We start from the raw sequence: 22482 nt of genomic DNA on the forward strand, positions 1-22482 counted from the left end.
ACGGTTACACGGTAGTTGCTGAAAAGTGTGTTTAGCTCTAAAACCGATTTCTACTGTCAACGAATGACTGTGTTGTTGATCTCTATTTTGTAATTGTATACAGAAAACGCGGGATTTTCTCACTTGTTTATACAGCATTATCAGCAGAAATGGAATGTGTTTGCATATTGTTCAATATTTTTTTTACAAATCGGGAATTCAAACAACATGCACAGTAAAATTTTTAAACTTATTTTTTATTATTTTTTGAGCGAGAGTACCTATCTCAGTTTTAAGAAAATTAAGGTCAGGATCAATTAAAAAATATATATATAATTATCTGTTGATTTTTTTTTGTTGCATTCGGTAAAATATTACTCGAACTTACAGAAACACTTTCCATCTTGAATTTCTGCAAAAGACTGTTTATATTCTAAACAGCCAATCAGAGGCGAATGTAGAAGATATGTCGATCTGAACTACTTTGCCAACCTGTTTAAGTTAAATGGGAAATGGCCTCGAACGAAACATGTTCAGACTGTGTGTAACCGCACTCAACAGCTGAACATGTTCACCTGAAGTAGTTCAGACTCCCGTGTAACCGCGCCCTATGATGCCTCGGCCCCACTTGTTCTCTCCGCGCCCATAGACTCGAAAAGTCACTGCACTGCCAGGTGCAAAAGTGTCCGACCTGCACCGAGGTGAAGAAGCAGGAGGTGGTTGGTGGGTAGCAACCGTGGCTGCTACGGAAGGCGTAACCAGGGAGAGTCTATTTCGCAATACCCTGCCAAACATCAAACTGCTGGGACTCTCTCCAGTAACAGCATGAGGTGTCGTCCGGTAACTCAGAAGGAACCTAGGGAGTACCACCTCCATTGGCACCCCAGAGTGGAGAATGGCTTTGATCTTCTGCTTGAACGTCTTGACCATGTTCTCAGCTTGCCCGTTGGTTGCTGGGGGGTATGATGGGGAAAATGTGTGTCTTATGGCATTCTGACGGCAAAAATGTTGAAACTCTTCCGATGCAAACTGGGGGTCATTGTCCGATACAAGCCGCTCCGGGAGGCCATGCATTGCAAACCACCCACGCAATTTGTTGATAACGGCTGTGCTGCTAGTACTTGTGAGTTCACACACTTCAGGCCACTTAGAGTAGCTGTCCACTAACACCAAGAAGTTCTTTCCCAGGAAGGGACCAGCAATGTCCACATGTACTCTATGCCACGGCTTGCCAGGCCATACCCATGGCAGAAGGATAGACTTATCAGGCATAGACTTCTCCTGCAAACACGACTCACACGATGTTGTGACCTTTTCCAATGTATCATTTAACTTCGGCCACCAAACGTAAGACCATGCTAGAGCTTTCATTTTACACACACCAAAATGGCTGGAATGCAATTCCTGCAAAATTTTACTCTGTAGAGACAACGGCACGACCACTCTGTGGCCCCACATCAGCACTCCCTGCTCAAGCGCCAAATCCAGCCTTCTTGTGTAAAATGGTTTCAAAGCCTCTTCAACCTCTGACGGCCAGCCATCACGAACGCACAACAATACTTTGCTCAAAACCTGGTCACGCTCTGTAGCAATCCTAATGGCTTGTGCCATCACTGGTAAAATCTCAGCCTTTGCAAAGTACATATATGAAAACTCTTCTGAAACCTCTACCCGGTGCAACGGCAACCTGGAAATGGCATCTGCATTGGAGTTTGCTGAGCCTCTCACATACTGTACCTTATAGTCAAATCCTTGCAACAAAACAGCCCAGCGCTGTAGGCGATTTGCAGCCAATTGAGGAATGCCGCAATGGTTGCCAAATATGTGCGTTAGGGGCTGGTGATCGGTAACCAGGCAGAACTTCCAACCATACACATACTGGAAGAATTTCTTGATGCCAAAAACAATTGCCAAAGCTTCCCTATCTAACTGCGAATAGTTCTTCTCGGCTTCTGACAATGTACGAGAAGCAAACGCAATTGGCTTCTCCGAGCCATCCAGATACACATGACTGATCACCGCCCCGAGGCCATATGGGGAAGCATCACACGCCATCTTGATAGGCAACTCAGGGTCATAGTGGGCCAGTACAGTAGATGAAACAATTAAATCCTTGAGCTGCTTGAAGGCAACGTCGCACTGCGAGGTCCAACTCCAACGACATCTTTTCTTCAAAAGCCCATGCAAGGGTGCGAGGATTTTAGAGAGGTTAGGTAAGAACCGAGCATAATAGTTTACCAACCCCAGCCATGCACGCAGCTGCTTGAGGTCTTGCGGAACTGGTGCACCCACAACTGTACTGACCTTATCGCCGCAAGTATGTTGCCCCTCTTTGTCAATAGTGTGACCCAAAAATGTTACTGAAGGCTGAAGGATTTTACACTTCTTCGTATTTACCTTGAGACCATATTTGTCTAGACGCTGGAATACTGTACCCAGATTTTTCCAGTGCTGCTCCCTTGTCGGACCAGTAACCAGAACGTCATCTTGAAAGAAAACCACTCCGTCTAGGCCCTGAAGGACCTGCTCCATTGTACACTGAAAAATGGCCGGACAGGACACAATTCCGAATGGTAGTCTGCTGTATCTGAAAAGACCCCTGTATGTATTGATTGTGCACAATTCTTGAGATGCCTCATCTAACTTTAACTGCTGGAATGCCTGAGACAAATCTACTGTAGAAAATTCCTCACCACCCTTCAACTTTTCAAACAGCTCTTCGACCCTGGGTAGTGGGTAATACTCTACTACTAATCCAGGATTTACAGTTATTTTAAAATCAGCACATATGCGTACACTGCCGTCACTTTTCGCCACTGGCACAATCGGTGTAGCCCATTTACTGAATGTTACGGGGTGCAGAATGTGCAGCCCTAACAGTCTGTCTAGCTCCATGTCCACCTTGCTTTTTAGTGCGAACGCAAGGGTCCTGGCAGGCAAAAACTCAGGAGGAACATTTTCCTTTAGTCGTAAGGAGACCTGCCCATCAGTAAATGTTCCCAGGCCCTCATCGAAAACCAGTGGATATCGCCTTACCAAGCTGTTAAACAACTCCAACTTTTGCTTCTCTGATGTCTCGATATGTAACAAGTGCGGTCGTGGTAAATGTAAAGCATCATACCAGTCTCGCTTTAGCAAGGGTGGACCACCATTTGGTACTATAAAAAGATCTAATTCTGCAGTCTCAGGCTGTCCCTTTACTTTCACGGGCACCCTCAACGTACCACACGGACTCATCACCTCATTTGTATAAGACTTCAATCTGACATTGGTAGGCCTCAAGGGATGGGTTGCAAACAATTGTTTGTAGGTATGTTCTGACATGGCGGATATAGCAGCACCGCTGTCCACTTCCATGTCTAATTGTACTTCCCCAACCAAAACAGGTATTACCCATGGCTTTGGTTTTGTTCCAGTTGATATACAAAACACTGATGTGAACTCAATTTCCTACCGATCTACGAGGCCAACTTGGTTCTCTGCACCATCATGTACCACAAAGTTGTGTGCTCTCGACTCACCCTTCTTTGACATCGCTTGATTTGGACACATGCGCTGCAAATGACCCAGCTGTTTATAATTGTTGCACCTATAACTCTTAAATTTACAGTCTTTCACCACATGGTTAGCCCTACCACAGCAAAAGCATTTCACTGTTCCTAACCCTTTTTCATCTACCTTCCTGGGCCTAAACTTGACTACATTTACGGCCTCGGTCACTGGAGGCGTCTGACAAGGTACCTCACTAACCTTCAAATCTGCCACACCTAAAGATGCATTATCCATAGCCGCTTCATACACAGCTGCAAGTGCTACGGTATTCTCAAACGTGATGTCTTCTGGTTACAAGTATAACCTATGTGTTATATGTTTATCTCTTACCCCGACCACAAATTGGTCACGCAAATCCGAGTCTAAAAACGTCCCAAAATTACAATACCTGGTTAATTTCCGTAACCCAACCACAAAGTCAGAAATTGTTTCGCTATCTTGTTGCACACGCTTGTGGAAATTGTGCCGTTCAGCTATGACCGATGGCTTGGGAGAATAATGATCACTCAACAACTTCAAAAGTTCCCTGTAACTCACGTCCTGAGGTTTCTTTGGTTCGCACAAATTCCATAAGACTTCGTATGTTTCTTTGCCTAATGACGATATCAAAATTGCGCGCCGCTTCGCTTGGTCCTCTTCTTAATCACTGACGCCATTGGCAATAAAACACTGTTCCAGCCGCTCAGCGTATGATTCCCACGAATCCTCGCTGCAAACAAAATTTTCCACTTTGAAACCTCCCATTTTAACAACGCTGAATAAACGGATTATTCTTTCCGGCACAACATCCCATCCTCGTCACCACGTGTTACATTTTTATTTCTAAATCACCAACTAGAGTTACATTTGATCAAGCTATGTAGCCATCCATTTTTCCAACTGTCCACAAGTCTCCAATGCGGCAAATGTTACAGACTTAAATATCCCACAAATGTGTGCTAATTTCATTGCATTTTTAGTGCATTTTAAAATTTCACCCTTAACACACCTAAAGAAGTAAAACCTCAAAAACGCAGATGATAATTCCAGTCTAGGGGGAAATGTCACAGGATCACAGTTGAAGCATTTACATTGACGCATTCGGTACGTACTCTGTTTTTTTGGGCTAGCCCTGGGAAATCAATAGTACCATCATGCTAAAACGAATTGTAGATAGGTTTTAAAATTTAGAAAAATGTTTACTGTTTTCCATAAAATGAATACTTTTCGAATATTGATCACAATTGGCATTATTTCAAAGAATTCTGCATTAAATTTTGTGTCCGAATTTCATATTATAAGTTTATTTGCAACATGAGAACACATGGATTTCCTTGTTACCGAGCTTACATGTTCACACATCTGTGGCGAGTGCTGAAGGACTCGCTCACATTTTATTTTTATATTTTTTTAGGGTATATATGGCGAGCTGCACAGAGTTGGAGGTATCCAGGACACAGCTGAAGCAATCAAAAACTCAGTCAAAAGTGGAGTAGAAAATATTAAGAAGCTGTTAACAAGAATACGAACAAAATGCAGGGAAGATGTCGACAGCAAATTTGACTCCGTTCCTCCATGGTCTGCAAGTTACAAGGTTTCAGTCCTAAAAGAAGACTTGCGTATTGAACTGTGTCTTCGTGTAAATCGCGAGAAAAATCGGAGATCTGTAAAAACAGAATTTCACTTCTGCAAATTACTGACGAAAGACGAGGTTGCGCAGGTTCACATCATTGAAGAATGTGAAAAATGCAATAATCCAGGAAACGAGCAATGCCGGTCACAGTCAAAACAACACGAGGCAGGGGAGGATGTTCTTGGAAACTGCACGAATGTGCCAGTGTACGATGAAAGGGATGTAAATATAGAAATAATTTCAGATGACGACACTTTTACGGTGACTTTGTACTCTAAACTTTCGGAGTTCCCTGTTAGCGAGGAATATATTCAGGGGCAACAGAGAAGAGATAAACATTTGACACCCGAAAATAAGAATGAGACATTCGATCCTAATGGAAACATTTCTGCAGACGACTTTTATTGCGATAGTAGCGAACCTAGTGATCGTAAAAGCTCTAACGGTATTTCGTCGCAATGCAAAGAATCGGAGGAGGAGATCGTAAAAAATGTTCCATGGGCTGTTGAAAAAAGTTGCCTCAGATGTGAAATTATTGACTGCGAGAAAAATATTTTTATGAATGAGCTTGGTAACTCACTTCAGACATTAAATTACCTTGTCAAAGAACTTAGAGTTTTTGAAAAAGGAATATTAAAAAATGAGTATCCGCTACAAAATAATGTCATTGTTAAAACAAACAATACAATAAAATCACTTGAAGATGATAGCTGCAAGAAAAAGGATAATGAGTCGAAAGTACTCGGTCAGAATGTTCTCTTAGAGCAGAAACTTGAAACATGTATTTTTGAAAGAGATGAACTAGCAAAAAGACTGAAGGAACTTAGCCTTAAATATACTTCCCTCGATAAAACTTTGTATTATCTCCAAAATAATTTAACAGACACAATACAGGAATTAGATTTATGTATCTCTGAACGTAATGAATTAGCTCATAAACTCGAGGAAGCGAAACTACTAAATGAAAGCCACAATTTTAACGATAATGAGTCATGGAACAACTGTAAAAAAATTAAATGCCACCAGTGTTCTTTTTTAAGCAATAAATATGAAGAACTACAGACTTGGTTGGAATTGAAGTTCTTGGATCTTGGAGAACAGATTGCAAATAGAGATAATTTTTCTAAGGAAACTAATGAATCGAAAGGAAGATATGAACGCCTTAACATGGAGACCCAAACAACTGAAGATGAAACATTTTGTTGCAAATGTGTATCGCCTGAAAACGAAATTTACGAATCTATCATTATGTCAGAAAATAAACCTGAGGAACTGTTCAAAAAAGTATGTTTTTTGGCAAAAGAAAATGAAGTCAAAAGTGAAACCATTTCATTTTCCAATGCTGAAATTCAAACTGATTGCAGTTCAATTACTAACATAGAGTTTGAAAGAATATGCAAGGAAAACAAAGAAGTAGTGACAATGTCTACACAAAAATTAAGAGACATAGAACAATGTGGATTTGCTACAGATTTAATTTCAAAAATTTCGGAGTTCATCGAAATAGCATATCTAAATGCCAGTGACAAAAATGAAATATTTCAGGATGAGAATTTATTGCTTTTCGTAGAAATATTACATAAATTTAATATTATAACAAAATTAAGGGTTAAGCCTGCCTTCTCTGGAATTTTGGAGAGACAACAATGGAACAAGGAATCTATTGAAAACCAAAATTATAATGTCAATGAACTTGTCGAGTCTGATATACAAACTGATGACCAACAAGAGCAGCCGAAAAGAGAACTTAAGAGCTTATATTATTGTGATAAAATTGCCAGTGAAATAAACAGTGGAGTTTTGACCAAGTGTAATGGGAACTTGTCTGAAGATATGGAATTATTCGAAACAGAGATCAAGCCACTGGTGTTGCATGAAGGTGGTTGTCAAGCGAATAATAACATACAGTTAATTACAACTGCCGTTGGAACTTGCATAATTACTTTAGCACGCAGCTGCATGGGTGAAGTGTTGGAGGGCACATGGATGCGTGAACTTAGCCTAATGCCCTTACATGCAGGAATACGATCTAGCATTTGGATTGTTTTGAAAACCCGTGACTCAAATGACTCAAGAATGGAGCATTTGTGCAACGAATATAGTGACCATAGAAACAATTCCCATGTAATCTTTACAAAAAGTAAGATCTTCACTCAGCAGAAAGGGAAAGCAAACCTTGGCTTAAATTTGCATTTGGAACGAAACTATAATATTCTAGACTTACCCAAGGTCTCAGATGTTGCTGAAGATGAAATTGTTACTGAAAACCACAAAGAAACAAGCATTTCAATTGATGATTGTGTTCAGAGTAAACTCTCCAAGATAACTTTACTTCCGGAAACAGAATTTATCTTTGAGGAAAAGATTAAGTTAGGCACATTTATCTTACCAGGTAATTGCATAATTGAAGAAATCTGCACAAATACCATCACAAAATTAAAGGAAATTGAATCTTCAGAAATTGAGCATGATTTAAATTATGTTGGTATTCCATCTGAAGCTGTGACTAGCATCATAAGTAAGAAACCTAACTATAATTCAGAGAGAAATATCAGTAACATTGCATCAAAAAAATTAATTGAAACACATCCATCTAAAAAAAATTATTTCGAGATGATTGACAGTACTGTATATCAGCTATCATCTGTAATAAATGAAAGGGATTCGTTTAAAAAGCAGGTAGATGAACTCAACAAAGCTTTGAAAACCACAAAACTGCAACTCGAAGAACAACATTTTCAAAATACCAAAATGAAATCCAAAATTAAAACATTGAAGACTACAATCAGTGAAAAGGTACCTAAGCAATGTAAAATAATTATAACTTTATGTATGGCCAAGTGTCTCCTCGACTGTGACACTTATGCCTTCCACGTGTATCGAGGTGGTAATGGATGCCAAAGGCGCCAACTAGCAAGTGGGGAACATTCCTGTGTGCTAGTACACAGGGGTGGAGATGACTCTTTCAGATCTCCGGGTGGACCATCACCAAGTGGCTGTGGGCAGTAGATCGTTGGATCCCGGCAGAGATACCCCAAGGTGTTAGCCTCCTGGGGCACTACTAATGCTGATGGATTGAAATACTTAATTTTCTGGAAGGAGCCATTTTTAGGCACACACCCGTACAAGATAGCCCACCGACGGGATGTGGTGTGGACAATTTCGATGGTCGCGGCCATCTTCTGGCCAGGTGTCACATCCACAGGAACCATAGCATGATGTTGGTAGTAGACTGGCGCTGACCACCTGTTACAAAATACACTGTGAAATACAAGAACACTCTAGGTTACTGAAGCCAGAAATTAGGTTAACTAACCACGAGGGCTCAAAGAATGCATGCACCGAAAGTCCTCGGCCCAGTTTAGCTAAAATTTTATGTGTTGTCACACGTTCTGCAGATATTGGTGGCTCTGTGTTTGTCGAAGTGGTGAAAGCCACAAGACGATAGTAGCTTAGGTGAGGACTGGGTCACGATCGGTGCCCATAACATTATGTATCCATGATAAGTTGCGTAGGTGCGAAAGAAAATGTTACTTAAGTGACCTGTATCTGAAATAGGTTGTGTGTTGGCTGGTGGGAGGTATGGAGAATTTACATTGTGTATAAATTGGAGTTGTTTGCACGAACAAATGATGGACCCCGCTGTGTTGTATGCATCTAGTCCTACATGAGTTAGTTTGCTACTGCCTATCTCTGACATGTTTGTTCTCTGCCAGGGGGTTGTTTTTGTGGGAGTTGTGTATAAAGTATTGCTGAAATTCAGGCCACATTTGCAGAACCGGTATTAATGTCTTAAAATAAACAGTGATTTAATGGGAGATTTACAAACAGGCTGTCTCTTGTAAGAATTATTTAAATGGTTTATAAAAGACAAATATACCCAGAACAATTATCATGCTAGAGATAATAGAATGTCGATGTGTCGTTTCACATTGTCCTGCACCGGGTGCGTTCATTCACTCGTACATCCACGCCCTCCTGGGGAAGCGATGAGGCATAACGGCCTCGGAAACCACCTCGGAAAATCTAATGAGAATGGTGTATATGAGACTAAAGTCCCAATGAAATAACTTAGTAAAAAATTTGGATGCACTTATAGAGGTATAGAACTATATAAGAATGTATGCAAGTCAGCAAGTATGCAAGTGTGCTATAATGCAAACATACCAACAGTCATCCCATCCCACTCCTGGGTATCTTTCCCCTCTCAGCCTGATCATTGCACCATTCGTTTCCCTCTGACCATTACATTTTCGTTATTCTCTGATGATGTCATTGCCTCGACTTACCCTCCCACCTGTAAAGAAGTTTCACTTCAATAAATAACAAGCATCGTGTGGTTTGCTCTTCACTTGCATCAGGATTGCCTGCTGGAAGAGTTCGAGCTAGCGCTACTGGGCATCAGTCCGCCGGGCAAGATGGCGGCGGAGGCGGCGCTGTGCGCGCAGAGAGACGCCCTGGCCGAGGACGCGCGGCGTCTACGCGCTGCTCTCGTGTTCCGCAATGCCGAGGTGGAGAGCCTCCGCCAGCAGGTGAACACGTTCAAGGCGCTCCTGATGGCCGGCCCGGGCAACCCCGCGAGGTAAGGCACCATGCAATAAGTATGGAATAATCATGGCTTCTTAATACTGCATTATCCCCTTAAATTCTGTTAACACTTTTTCCTCCTTGGTTTTAATCAAAGGCTGGAAGGCAGCCGGGTGGGAAACATTAGTTGCCCCCCAAAATTCAGTACCATCAAAAACCAGTTCCCGCCCCTTTCTTGGATAGTATATTTTCTGCCCGACATGACTTTTGCACTCAGTATGGATGAGCACAAAGTTTTCTCTGTGTCTATGAAGGCTTTACCTTGTCCCAACTTAACGAGTTGTAGTAAATAATACCGTGTTAACACCCGGAGCTCTGCATGCTGATTGGCGATCCAGCCAGGTGGCCACCGTAATCATCACTAGGCATGGAGCGAGGCAGTGCAGAAGTAAGACATTAGACTAGTATTTCAAAGGAACTGGGTTCAAACCCCGGTTTTTACTAGGCCTATATACATGCAATAAGCAGAAAATTTTGTAATACAATATGCCATAAAACAATGCCCCAGTTATAATTCTTAATATTATCAACTGTAAGCATTGTAGAGTGTTGGTTCAAGGTGACACATAAAGAGTAATTCAAACATTTTTAGAAGTGCTTCCGCGAGTACTGATTTGTTGTTCTCTCGCTTGCAGCCCCTCCTACGCAAAATGGCGACTCCTGAACGTAAAGTTTTTTGTGTTCTGCAATTTTCTGAGTGAATCTGTAATTTCAGTTCAACGTAAGTTCCTTTTAAAGACTATGCCGGTTACAGTTGCTACATGATTGAAAGCCAGATGACTGTTGTATTGGCCATAATGGTCGAGACGACATAGCCCTTTTTCGCTGGCCTCCACATTCCCCTAACATAATGCCATGCGATGATTTACTTTAGGGCTTTATAAAAGATAGTGTCTACATTCCGTCACTACCTAATTATTTGTCATAGTTGAGATACATAATTGAAGAGGCTATTGCTTTCATTACTCCGGGCTGTTAACCAAAGTGTGGGAAGAATGGGACTTAAGGTTGGATGTGTGCCGTTTAACTAAAGGCGCACATATTTAACATTGTAACATTTGTAACTAAGTTAGTTTACCTTCAATTTGATGCTTGATTTGTTCTAAATAGTCTCAATTAAACTGTTATAATGTACCAGTGAAACTGGGTCATTCCCTTTGGGCATCTTATATTAAAAATATTTTTGTTAAAACATAACATAGATAAGGAGTTTTTGTTATTTTTATCATTCCTGTTGCACAGTCACAATTGCCTTCACAGCGAGGGTGCTGCTTTAATTCCAGGGGGGCCGGAACCCCCTTTCCACCAGGATCTATGCCCAGTCCTCTAATTAGTGTTGTTGTAATAGTCTCTAATGTCCTCGCTGTTAACAATGTGGTAAGCCCAGTGGCGTAGCGTGCCATCTCGGCGCCTGGGGCGGGAGACCCATTTTGCCGCCCCCATTATATAGGTGCTTAGTTAAAATTAAATTTCACATGCAATGAGGTACCTTTTATTGAAGTTAAAATAGGATGAGCGGTTTTACAAGCGGATTCTACGGGCCTTATGAGCAGCGAAGTCAGAAATAACTTTGTCAAAATCAATATTAGCAGCCAATTCTTGTTCAATCGACAATATAGCCAAGTTTGATAGTCTAGCGGAGCTCATAGTAGATCTGAGGTAATTTTTTATTAGCTTCAACTTCGAAAAACTTCTATCACAACTTGCAACACTAATCGCCAAAGTCAAATATATACGAATCAAGATGACTATATTTGGAACCGAAATTCCGAGATTCAGTTTTTGAATGAACTGGAGGAGCTCCAGTGGTCCTTTACCACTTATATCTTCCTCTGATTCAGAACAGGCAACAACAACAAACTGCTGAAGACGCTTCCGCTCCATCTGAAACTCGTCCTTGTCGATGTCTTCTAATACATGGGAAAGATCACACTCGAACTTGCTGTCCAAAAGTTTCGCTGGCATAAAAAATCCGAACTTGTCCGATATTTCTTGAATTTGCTGGAATCGAGTCGTCATTTCTTGAATGATCTTGTCGAATGATGCGATAATCTCGCGACGGATTTCCTGTTCGTGAGACAAAGCTGCATCTTCAGAAGATTCATCGCCATGCATGCGTTTTTTCCTGCGAATTCTTCTCGTTTTGAGTTCGATTCCGAGTTTTTCGCAGAGAGTCTTAGCAAAGTCAATTGCTTCTTGCACGAAACGGTCTCTACTTTCCACTAAGAGGGTTTTCAAAGCGCAGAGTTTCTGAGCACACTTATCCACACTTAGTCCTCGTTGCTGCAGGTAAATCTGTGCGTCATCTACTTCAGGTAGCACTGCAGCCCAAAAGCCAAGAAAAGTTAGGAAGTTAAATGACTGAATGGCTGTCAGGAGAAGACTGGCTCCCGATCTTGTTTCGGAAGTTTGAGATGAATCTGTTAATTGTTCCAGTACCTCAAGAACTACCTCAAACTTATTTTTAAGCATCTTGACAGCTACATTTCTAGCGCTCCAGCGCGTTTCAGTGACTCGTTTTACTGCTTGACCTGTGACGGCAACCAAAGCGTTCCATCGAACAGTTGATGCGGAAAAGAAGGCAAACAGCTTCTCCAGAGTTCCAAAAAACGTCACGGAATCCACTGATTCAGAAGCAGCGTGTACCCCAGCCATGTTTAGTGAGTGGTTTGTGCATGCAACGAATATAGCTTTCGGATTCGGTGCTTTAATCCGGGCTTGAACTCCATTGTGGATCCCTGACATTGTGGCAGCATTGTCATTAGCCTGTCCTCTCAGATTCTGTATGTCCAGTCCGTCTGATGTTATCTTCGCGATTATATCGTTGCTGAGATCTTCTGCATTTTTTCCTTTTGGTTCGAAGAAGTCAATGAAAGATTCTACCACTGCGACTTTTTCTCCTTCGATATGTACGTATCGCAGAACTTGGCTCATTTGGTCATTGTGGGAGATGTCTGGTGTACTGTCGAAGATTACGCAATAATATTTAGCTTCTTGAATACGACGGATGATGGTGGATCGAACTTGCTGTCCCAGTAAGTTTATAAATTCATTCTGGGTTTCTGGAGATAGATACGAAACTGAGACTCTTGCTCCCAGCTTTATCTTTGTCAGGTGTTCCATTAGAAGAGGGTCGTATTTAGCTAGGAGGTGCACTAACTTCAGAAAGTTCCCGCGATTGCCACTATCATCTCCTCGAATGTCTTCTCGATGTCCTCTGAAGGCCAGATTCTGTTTGGCTAAGAACTGGATAATATTCAGCAACCTGTACAGTACATCCCTCCACTTCTTCTCCTCACTTTTGAAAACTTCTTGTTGTTTCTGATCGATGGTTGCTTTACAGTTCAGGCGAACATCCAAATCCTTCCATTTCAAGAAGCTCTGTTCATGGCCCAGGCTATTTTCATGGTCTCCTATTCTTGGATTTAGCTTCCACCATTTGTTGAATCCTTCTTCAGATGCGAAGTTAGAGCCTGAATTGCCAAACAGCTTGCAAGAAAAACAATACAAGGATTGCTTCAAAGGTGAGTACACCATCCATGTTCGGAGAACCTTTTCGCCGTTAGATAATGGTTTGTAGAACCACTCTTTGGATAGTTTTCGGGTACCGCCTTTCATTGAAGTCCCTGAGCGAACAACTTCGGCAAATTTGGAATCGATGTGCTGTACTGAGTCAGATCCGCGACGTACTAGAAGCGTTCTTACTTCGTCGGTCATAGGAGAAGGCCAGCAACCTACATCGTCGAGATTCACATCTTTGATTTTGGCAGGAGCAGAAGGCACGATTTAAATTATGTCTTCTTTGGCAACATTCACTTTTTATGCAGGCTTATGACTAGATGCTTGAGGTACTTTTGATGAGTCGACTTCGTCTTGACCCTGCTCTGTGGTGGGACCAGAACTACTTCCAACTGCGACGGCAGGTACGTCTTCTTCTTGTACCTGTAAAATAAGTTATGTATTCCCATGAATATTGGCCGGAGGACACGTTCGAATTTAAAATAAGTATTTTATCTATCACAAAACAAAAGTGGTTTTGGTGACGGCGCGGTTTGCCAGGCTTATAGGAAAATTTACAAACAAAATTGATTTTGTATGGCAGCTACCATTTTTAGAGTTTCCCGGTAAAAACTGACTGAGTAAGCCATGTTATAGATGTTATTAAAAGATAAAATGACGAGAAATTTGAGAAAAATCGTTGGCGCCATTTTTGAGCTAAATGAAAAATTATGTTTTCTTTGTATGACAGGTACCATAAATAATCAAGTTATCCAAAAACAAAAAAAAAACAAAAAAAATATTCCTAGACTACTACCTGATTTACAAAACATCCCCTATTGAAGTTTTAAATTCAAGTAGCAGGACAAAATTCAGTCGTAAACTTAAAAAGATGTACCTTAACTCAATGTAATTTATGTTAATATACTCCATACTTTTTAAACAATTATCAATGTTCAAACAGCTATTAGAGCAATTTTAAGTGTATTATAAAATAAGATTTAATGAACGAGTGTGACTCCGTACTCGCAGACAAACCTAGGTGAATAGGTTTTGCGAGACTAATGTAAGAAATATTGTAACTTTTGTAAACAATAAATAAATAATAATTATAAATAACTGGAGTAATTCTAGGCCATGCATGATTCTAGATGGAGGAATCATATACCTACTTACACTGGAATCACTTCCGCTGCTGCAGGATGCCACCGAAGACGTTAACGTGGCTTTCGAACCAGAAATGGAACTAAAATATTTCAGTAATGCACCTTGAGACTTCTTCGCATCTGCTTCTTTCTTAGCCTTTTTTTTGCGGAATCCCGCACCGCTTTCTTTGACTCTTTTCATTTTCAAAAACTAGTTCAAAGATTGGGTAAAGTTCTAAATGTTTAGTTTTAGAAGATTCAACAGTATTGTTACGATTTCCCTGCGGGTTCGTAAAGGATAGCCCAATTAAAAGATTTTATTTCACACACACAGTTTTACTTATTACCACTACTTGTCACTTACAAATAATCTTCTAAATTAGCAAATAATTAATTAAACTTAAATAAATGTCAATTCCGCAGTCACTCGTTCAACACACCTCGCTGGGCCGCACTTCCAGCGCAACTCTCGCCGCAGCACCCCTCGTGGGTCTCCGCCGCGGGACTCCGTCGCCGCACTCCGCCGCCGCCGTCACACCCTCCGCCGAGATCCCACTCGACGACTCGCTCGCCACTTCCACTCGGGACTCCGCCGCGCCCGCGACTCTATCGCCCGGAAACTCCTGACTCCACTGAACTCACTCACTCCCTGCCCTGGAACCTTCGTCCAAGGACTTCGTCACTCTGCCGCACCCGCGGCACTATCGCCCGGATCTCCGCCGCGGGAGAACTCACTCAGTCTCCGACTCAGACTGACTGACGTCCTCGGGCCTACCTCCTTATATAGCCCTTGGGTTCCCGTCCAGAACAATCGGGTATGTCTCCGAGATATCGCGCGACCTTCGCCGTCGAAATGTCCAGAAACGCATCGTGAGTCCTGGCGAAGGACGCGGCGGCTGCTCAAAGAATGCCGATAAACGCAACAGCATCGGGTTCCCACAAAATGCGCCGATAAACATGTCTTGAGTCCTTTTATGCCGCAGTGCGGCCTTTTTTAAGTAACTCGATCTGAGGCAGATGCGCGCTGCGACAGTCAGGATGTTGCGAGATAGTATGACACGAGATACCAGGGAGAGGATGCGGGTGGAGGGGGGCGCAGACAGGCCGAACGAGCGCGGCGACGCCAAGCACTGCAGCCAAGCGCGATCGTAACAGTATTTAAAAGATCGAAACACAATCAAAATGACTTTCGTTCCGTATCCGAAACTCTCGCGAAACAAACATACGAGTAAAGCGTGATTGCGTAACGGTATTTCACGATGCACTAAAACAAACAAAGATCAGTACTGTAGCATATGTGCTACAGCTGCTACCTTTGATAATGTTTATGTTGGCAGAAATGGTTAACGTATTTTATTAATCTTTCGGATGCCCTGGTAATACGAGTTATTTTGGATTTAAGTTTATTATATGTTGTTTTAAAAAAGAAATTTGTAATTCTTGTTTAGTCTTATTATTTTTAAGTTTAAGATTTTAAGTTATTAAATTGGTCTGGAAAGTTCGAGGACACTACCGAATATGTTGGTAATCGCTGCGCTAGACGGCGCGCGAGCAGAACAGCTGATTGTGTGACGTCAGGTGAGACGGGCGAGCGGAGTCGCCTGGTAGGCCCAGGCGGGCGCGCACGTGAAGTAAGACGCGGGTTGGCCATGGTGATGGTTCCACATCGAAGTAACTGTATACGAGTGTTCCTTTTTGAATATGAACGGGGTTCATTTATATAATTTAGAACGCTTTGGTACGATGTACGCGAGTGGTTGGTGAGGCGTGTGTGAATATCGCGAGGATTTTCCAAGGATGAATTATGTGCGCCGAAATAAACTCCAAGACGGTATGGCGAAGGATTCGTCATATCCGTACAATTACCTGCAGCTACGGTAACGTATAATGGCAAGGGTTTGCCATTAAAAACACTCGTGAGCAAACGAGTGTATTTGGTGACCGGACATCACGACGTCAAAAGCAAGTAAGTGCCAGCCGTGCCACCGCCCCGTTCACCCCTTTGACCCCTGGTGCGAAACTATAATTTGTGGATTTTTGGGATTTAAATTAACGGACTAATAAAACTGAAACAGGGATTTTACGTTCAGTGTGTTTCACCCAATCCCTGCCAGACCTAGAAGAAAAAAGGCGTCGACCGTTAGAAAATGACTTAACTGAGAAGGGCTTGAAAACCCATAATTTGTAATTTGCTAAATTATTGGTATATTTATTTGCATGTTAAGGTGTGTCCATTTTTTGCTAGATTTCGCCTATGTTAATTGGTATTTACAGCGGTGATACGCCCGGTGCGTATCTATATTTGTATTTGTATTTGTATTAATATGTTCTTATATATTTTAAATGCCTTTTTGGTAATTATATTTAATTTTCGGAGCTCCGAAGTATATGATCAAATTATAATTTTTGGGGGGAATTGTTAAAGTATTTTTTTAGTATTATTATATAGCTATTTTTATAAGTAGTAATAGGGTATGTATTTTATGATGGATGCGCCGATTTGTGATGAAACGATTTTATGATATATATATTTATTAAATGTTGTCATATAAATTTTGCGTCTTTTTAACTTGCTGCCTCCTCTCACTGTTCGCAACCTTATTAGTATTTTTTAAGCCTGCTATTAGTTTGGGTTTTAATATTTTTTTGGGTTTACCTGCGCTCGCGGTACGGGGCAATAGATGAGTTTTACTGTGTCCCGGTTTGCGGAAGTTGTTTGGTTTGCCCTGGGTTAAGGTCAAACTTTACAGTACAATGCGTAGTACTAAATTCAATGAGTGCGAAAGAGAGGCATCGACACGGGCCGACGCGTGAAACAAAATATTTTGTATGAGTAATGAACATAATAAGGAGTGCCGCTCAACTCAGCTCGCGCGGCGAGATGCGATGTTGCCGTTCGTATGTAAACAAACAAACATTATAAGAGCTCTGTCAGTGATTTCGCAGTTTTTCTTTTAAATAAATATTAAAAAATAGTTGGTGCGCAAAATGTTAGATAAAAATGGAACATTAAAGTATGTCTGACACATGTAATGAATGAATCATAGATCAGATCTCAACCCGCTTCACCGGCGACCCGCCCCCGCGGGCTGCCGCCCGGGGCGGGCCGCCCCCTCCGCCCCACCCACGCTACGCCACTGGGTAAGCCCCTCTCTAATAAGAGAGAACGTTAGAGTAAAATGAAACCATAAATACTAAAATAAAATATGAGCGGGTCTTGGGTCTTTCAGTAATCACCAGATATGTGTAACATCTAACATCGGTAGCGAGCAAATTCGTATATTCTCATGTTGCAAATATACTTAAAATACGAAATTCTGACACAAAATTTAACGTGAATTGTTAACAATAATACCGAGCGTGATAAATATATGCCAATTGTGTTTCCTACTACATTTATTGATGCGAATCTCTATATTTCGCTGCGGGTCCAACGTTATGTATCAGTTTTGAAGGGAAAACAAAATAATACGGAACAACTTACAGAAATGAGGTATAATTTTTGGAATATTAACATCCCTCTTTTTTTATATCAAGTACTGAAAAACACACCAGGAAGATGGTGACCATTAGCTGCGATGCATTGATGAAAGCGATTTCGGAACTTTTCGACCTCTATTCCACAATTTCAAAGGGTATAGCGGTTATTTCCTCACGAATTTTCATCTTTACTTCTTCCAAGGTGTGAGGACGATGTTTGGAAACATGTTCCTCAAAGAGACCCCGTACGAAGAAGTCACAACCACTGAACCGGTGAGCGTGCGGGCCACCCCACGTCACCTCTCAGAGCTATACCCCTCGAAATGTGTCAAAAAGTGGTCTAAGAGTTTCGAAATTGCCTTCATCACTGCATCGCTGCTGATGGTCACCATTTTCCTGATATGATCTTCAGAACTTGATAAAAAGAATCAGTTTATACATCTTTTTTCATAGCTGTTCAAAACATATACACAACTTTTGCCCAACCCTGCTATACAGTTTCCATTTGGCTTTGTGAACTATGGTTTTTTTTTCCATCCACCACAGATGGCAGCACCGTAGTTACACATTTCCTTTCCTTGGCGTCCGTCACAATCACAAAATTACTCCAATAAAATTTCGTATACAGAAAGCTAAGATGTTAACGATAAAAAAAATGCATCCAGATAATTGAGCAATTATCCTTCCATGCCGTAGGTCACGCATGGAAGAGTGTCGGCCTGTTGGCGGACATAAGTCGGCGCCTGCCGTCATCGCCGGCTGTTCGAGGACCACGCCCTGCGACGGGTCTGTCCGGAGAAGACGCTAGAAGGAAGCGAGAGTGACCTGCGGCAAATGCAGGCCGATGCGCGCTTGCGGCCGCCATGCCAGACGTTTCTCCCGATAAGCTTGTGCTCAGTGTCAGATCGTCCGTGAACTTATTATTAATGTGTGTTGCGTACAATATTTTAGGTTCTATGATACAAATTATTATTTTTTGCATTCGCAAAGTTGGTTGTACTTTTATTGTGTGCATGCTCTTTTGTATGTCTCCTGGAGGCAACACTTTTAAACACTATAAAATATCACAGATATTTATCACTAAAATACAGGAGTCCATAAAACAATATCCCAGTTTCAATAATATATTTAACAGTTTAACATAGACTATTTACAACAAATCATACATAAAATTGAAAGTAAACTAGCCTAGCTTTTCTTACAAATGTTCAATATGTGCACATTTAGTTATACACCACACATCCAAACTAAAGTCCAATTCTTCCCACACTTTGGTGAACACATCAGGAGTAATGGAAGCAATAGCCTCTTCAATTCTGTGTTTCCAACTCTGGCATATCATTAATAGGTAACGGTGGAACTAGACACGATATTTTATAAAGCCCCAGAGGAAAAAGTCGCAAGGCGTTGTGTCATATCAGGTGAACGTGGAGGCCAGCTAAGATCTCTGTAGTCTCGTATTTCCTATACCATAGGCGGATGTTTTCTGCCATGTGGGGGATCACAATTAAACTTTAAATGAAATTACAAAACCACTCTTAGCAAATTGCAGAACACAATAAACGCTTTCCGCTCAAGAGTCGCAATTTGCGTAAGTGGCGCTACAAGCGAAAAAACAAGAAAGCAGTACTTACTTGTGCATGCGCTTATCTAAAAATATTTGCATCTCTTTAACACTGCAACTCTAACAGTTGATACTATTAAAATTTATAACTGGGACATTCTTTTATTTATATATACATATATGTATATATAATATACATAGTAATTATAAAGTCCGTGAAACATTTCATAAAATCGGTACAGCGAAATGGAAAATAATAACGTAACAAATTATATACAGCGTGAAAGAACAACTCTCTAAGTTTTTTTGAATGTAGCGCCAAAAATATATTTTAAAAAACAACCGACAGGGGCGCTAGTGCATGTAGTTGCTGAAAATGGCTGCGAACCAGGCAGAGAAAGCCTTTTGTGTGCTTGAATACGCCCGTAGCGAATCGGTAGTGAGTGTCCAAAGCGCTTTCCGTGGCAAGTTTAACAAAACACCACCAGTTTACAATAGCATAAAGAAGTGGTACAAGAAATTCGAGGAAGACGGCTGTTTGTGCGACGCAAATGGTCGGGTCGGCCAGGCGTGGCACAACAGACAGTGGATTGTGTATGGGACGTGATGGTGCGGAGTTCCAAGAAGTCAACTTATCTGGCTAGTGCAGAATTGAACATCCCTCAGCCAACAGTGTGGAAAATTCTTCGTAAGCGATTAAGAGTGAAGCCGTACTAATTGCAGCTTCTGCAAGCCATCAGCCACGATGACAAATTGCTCCGACTGCAGTTCTGCGTTGCCAAGCAGAACTGTCTTGAAGACGATGACTTTGCAAGCAAATTAATCTTCAGTGACGAAGCCACTTTTCATCTCTCAGGAAGTGTCAACCGACACAACACACGCATATGGGGGACAGAGAATCCACATGCAACTCTCGAACACGTCCGAGATTCGCCAAAATTTAACGTGTTCTGTGCCATGTCAAACAAGACAGTTTATGGCCCCTTCTTCTTCGCTGAGAAAACTGTCACTGGTATCACCTACCTCGACATGCTGCAATTGTGGCTTATGCCACAACTTGATGCTGATAGCAGGGACTTCATCTTCCAACAAGATGGTGCTCCACCTCATTACCACAATGTGGTACGAGATTATCTGAATGAGACGTTGCCACATCGCTGGATGGGCCGTGGGGCGGCCGCTGACCAAGTGCTACTCCCGTGGCCACCACGATCACCGCACTTGACGCCTTGCGATTTTTTCTTGTGGGGATACATCAAGGATAGTGTTTACGTTCCACCTCTACCACAGAACCTTGACGAATTGAGACACCGCATCGTAGCAGCTGCTCTTACCATCACTCCTGATATTCTGGGTCGGGTATGGGCAGAATTGGACTATCGATTATATGTGTGTCGTGTGATGCAAGGTGGACACATAGAACATTTATAACTAGTGGAAAAAAACATTGAGAGTTTTTCTTTCACGTGGTATATAATTTGTTACATAATTCTTAGTCATTTCACTGTACCGATTTTTTTAAATGTTTCACACACACACACACACACACACATATATATATATATATATATATATATACATATATATATAATTTTGGGAACTAGATGCCAAAACTATTTTTTTTTGCAGTAGACAAGCATGATTTTGTTCATTTCTACTTATTTCTGAAATTGGCATTTTACGAAATTGCAAAATACTTATTTTCTAGTATCCTAATTAGTTTTTGAATTGCAATGTGATTCTATATATATTTTTAGCAACTTCTACTGTACAACTGTACAGTTACAGAGAAGAGTTTTGCAGACAAGTAAAATATAAAAAAAAATCATTTATTTTAAACTAGATGTGGTTTGGGTGTTGCAAATTACAAAATAATATAGAATTATATTTTACAGATTAATTTTCAGATTATCAACAACCAAAATCAGAAAATTTTCCATGGAGAGATTGAGTATCGTTTGGCCAAAATATTAATGCCTAATTCAAGTGACACTCAGGGCTAAAACATAAATTCAGAAATTGATTTTTCGCTTTCATTATACGTTATTTTGTTGTGCAGATACATCACGTCAAATACACTTTATAAGGGGAAATGATTAGTTAATTAAAAACCTGTTACAACAAAAAACAAATTATGAAATTTCAAGTGAAATATTTTAAAGACTATGCTTCTTTAACCACAAACGACTACAGTTTAAAGCTTCCAGGTACAACTCGTTTACATAGAAAAATAAAAATACATGTTAAATATGGCTTTAAATAAAGAGGAAAATGACTTAAGTATTCTTAATTTTATAATAAAAAGCTGCAATAATTACAACCACAAAAAAATTCAAAAATGTTTAAGATCAGAATACACAAAATTATCTTATGACTGAAAGAAAACAAATTTTGTAGTACGTACAACATTTATCACATTAAGTTACATAACAGATACGAAGTAACGTTAAACTATATTTTATTGCTGAGTATATACTGCATATGACCAGTTTCTTGAAGAAGTCCAGGGCTTATTTTATATGCAGCCCTTCCATAATGGGTCTGAAACAAAAAAAAACATAAATTTTAAAATGGTATTATGTTTAAATATACATGAACGTAAATTCATGTAATGCAGTCCTCTAACGATGTACCTTATGAAGATCTACCCGAGAAAATTACATTACGTTGCAACTTCTGATATGCTTAACAAACAGTGTTTGCAATTTAAAGTGTTACCAAAAAGATGTATTATTGAAAACAATACAATTGAAAGTAAAAAAAAAAAAGTGTGTTCAAAGCCTTCAAGCACATTACAAGTGAAACTTTACAATTGTATAAGATTTGTGAAAAAATGCAAGTGTATGAGAATATAAATATAAGTGCAGGTATGTAAATGTGAAAGTATATAAATACACAAGTGTTTAAGTTTGCTAAAATTAAAATATGCCATTGAGCATCCCACACTCTTGTTCGTTGGACCTTTCGTTACCCTCCGAGCGTTACTGAATACACACCACCTCGTTGGAATAATAATAAAAAAACATTCGCCGAAACAATGAAATCAAGCAAAATGTTTAATTTGG

The 22482-nt window shown here is 40.7% G+C and overlaps 2 protein-coding genes across 3 annotated transcripts in view; one reads left to right on the forward strand and one right to left on the reverse strand.

The window, feature by feature from the left end:
* The window catches only part of LOC134530714 (uncharacterized), a 50771-nt gene extending 31929 nt beyond the window's left edge, over window positions 1-18842 (forward strand). The window contains exons 2-4 of one of the 2 annotated variants that reach the window (XM_063365821.1): window positions 4925-7939; window positions 9505-9725; window positions 18550-18842. In XM_063365821.1, coding sequence (XP_063221891.1) covers window positions 4925-7939; window positions 9505-9725; window positions 18550-18661 — 3348 coding nt within the window. In that variant the 3' untranslated portion in view covers window positions 18662-18842. The remainder of the gene's footprint in view (window positions 1-4924; window positions 7940-9504; window positions 9726-18549) is intronic. The other variant, XM_063365829.1, reaches the window with a different exon arrangement.
* A 2964-nt stretch (window positions 18843-21806) lies between these two features.
* LOC134528573 (prostatic acid phosphatase-like) overlaps window positions 21807-22482 on the reverse strand; it is a 37184-nt gene continuing 36508 nt past the window's right edge. Inside the window, exon 8 of the mRNA XM_063362315.1 lies at window positions 21807-21958. Within this exon, the coding sequence (XP_063218385.1) occupies window positions 21933-21958 (26 nt within the window). The 3' untranslated portion in view covers window positions 21807-21932. The remainder of the gene's footprint in view (window positions 21959-22482) is intronic.

This window comes from Bacillus rossius, chromosome 1, assembly GCF_032445375.1.
Source record: "Bacillus rossius redtenbacheri isolate Brsri chromosome 1, Brsri_v3, whole genome shotgun sequence".
NCBI classification, from domain to species: Eukaryota; Metazoa; Arthropoda; class Insecta; order Phasmatodea; family Bacillidae; genus Bacillus; species Bacillus rossius.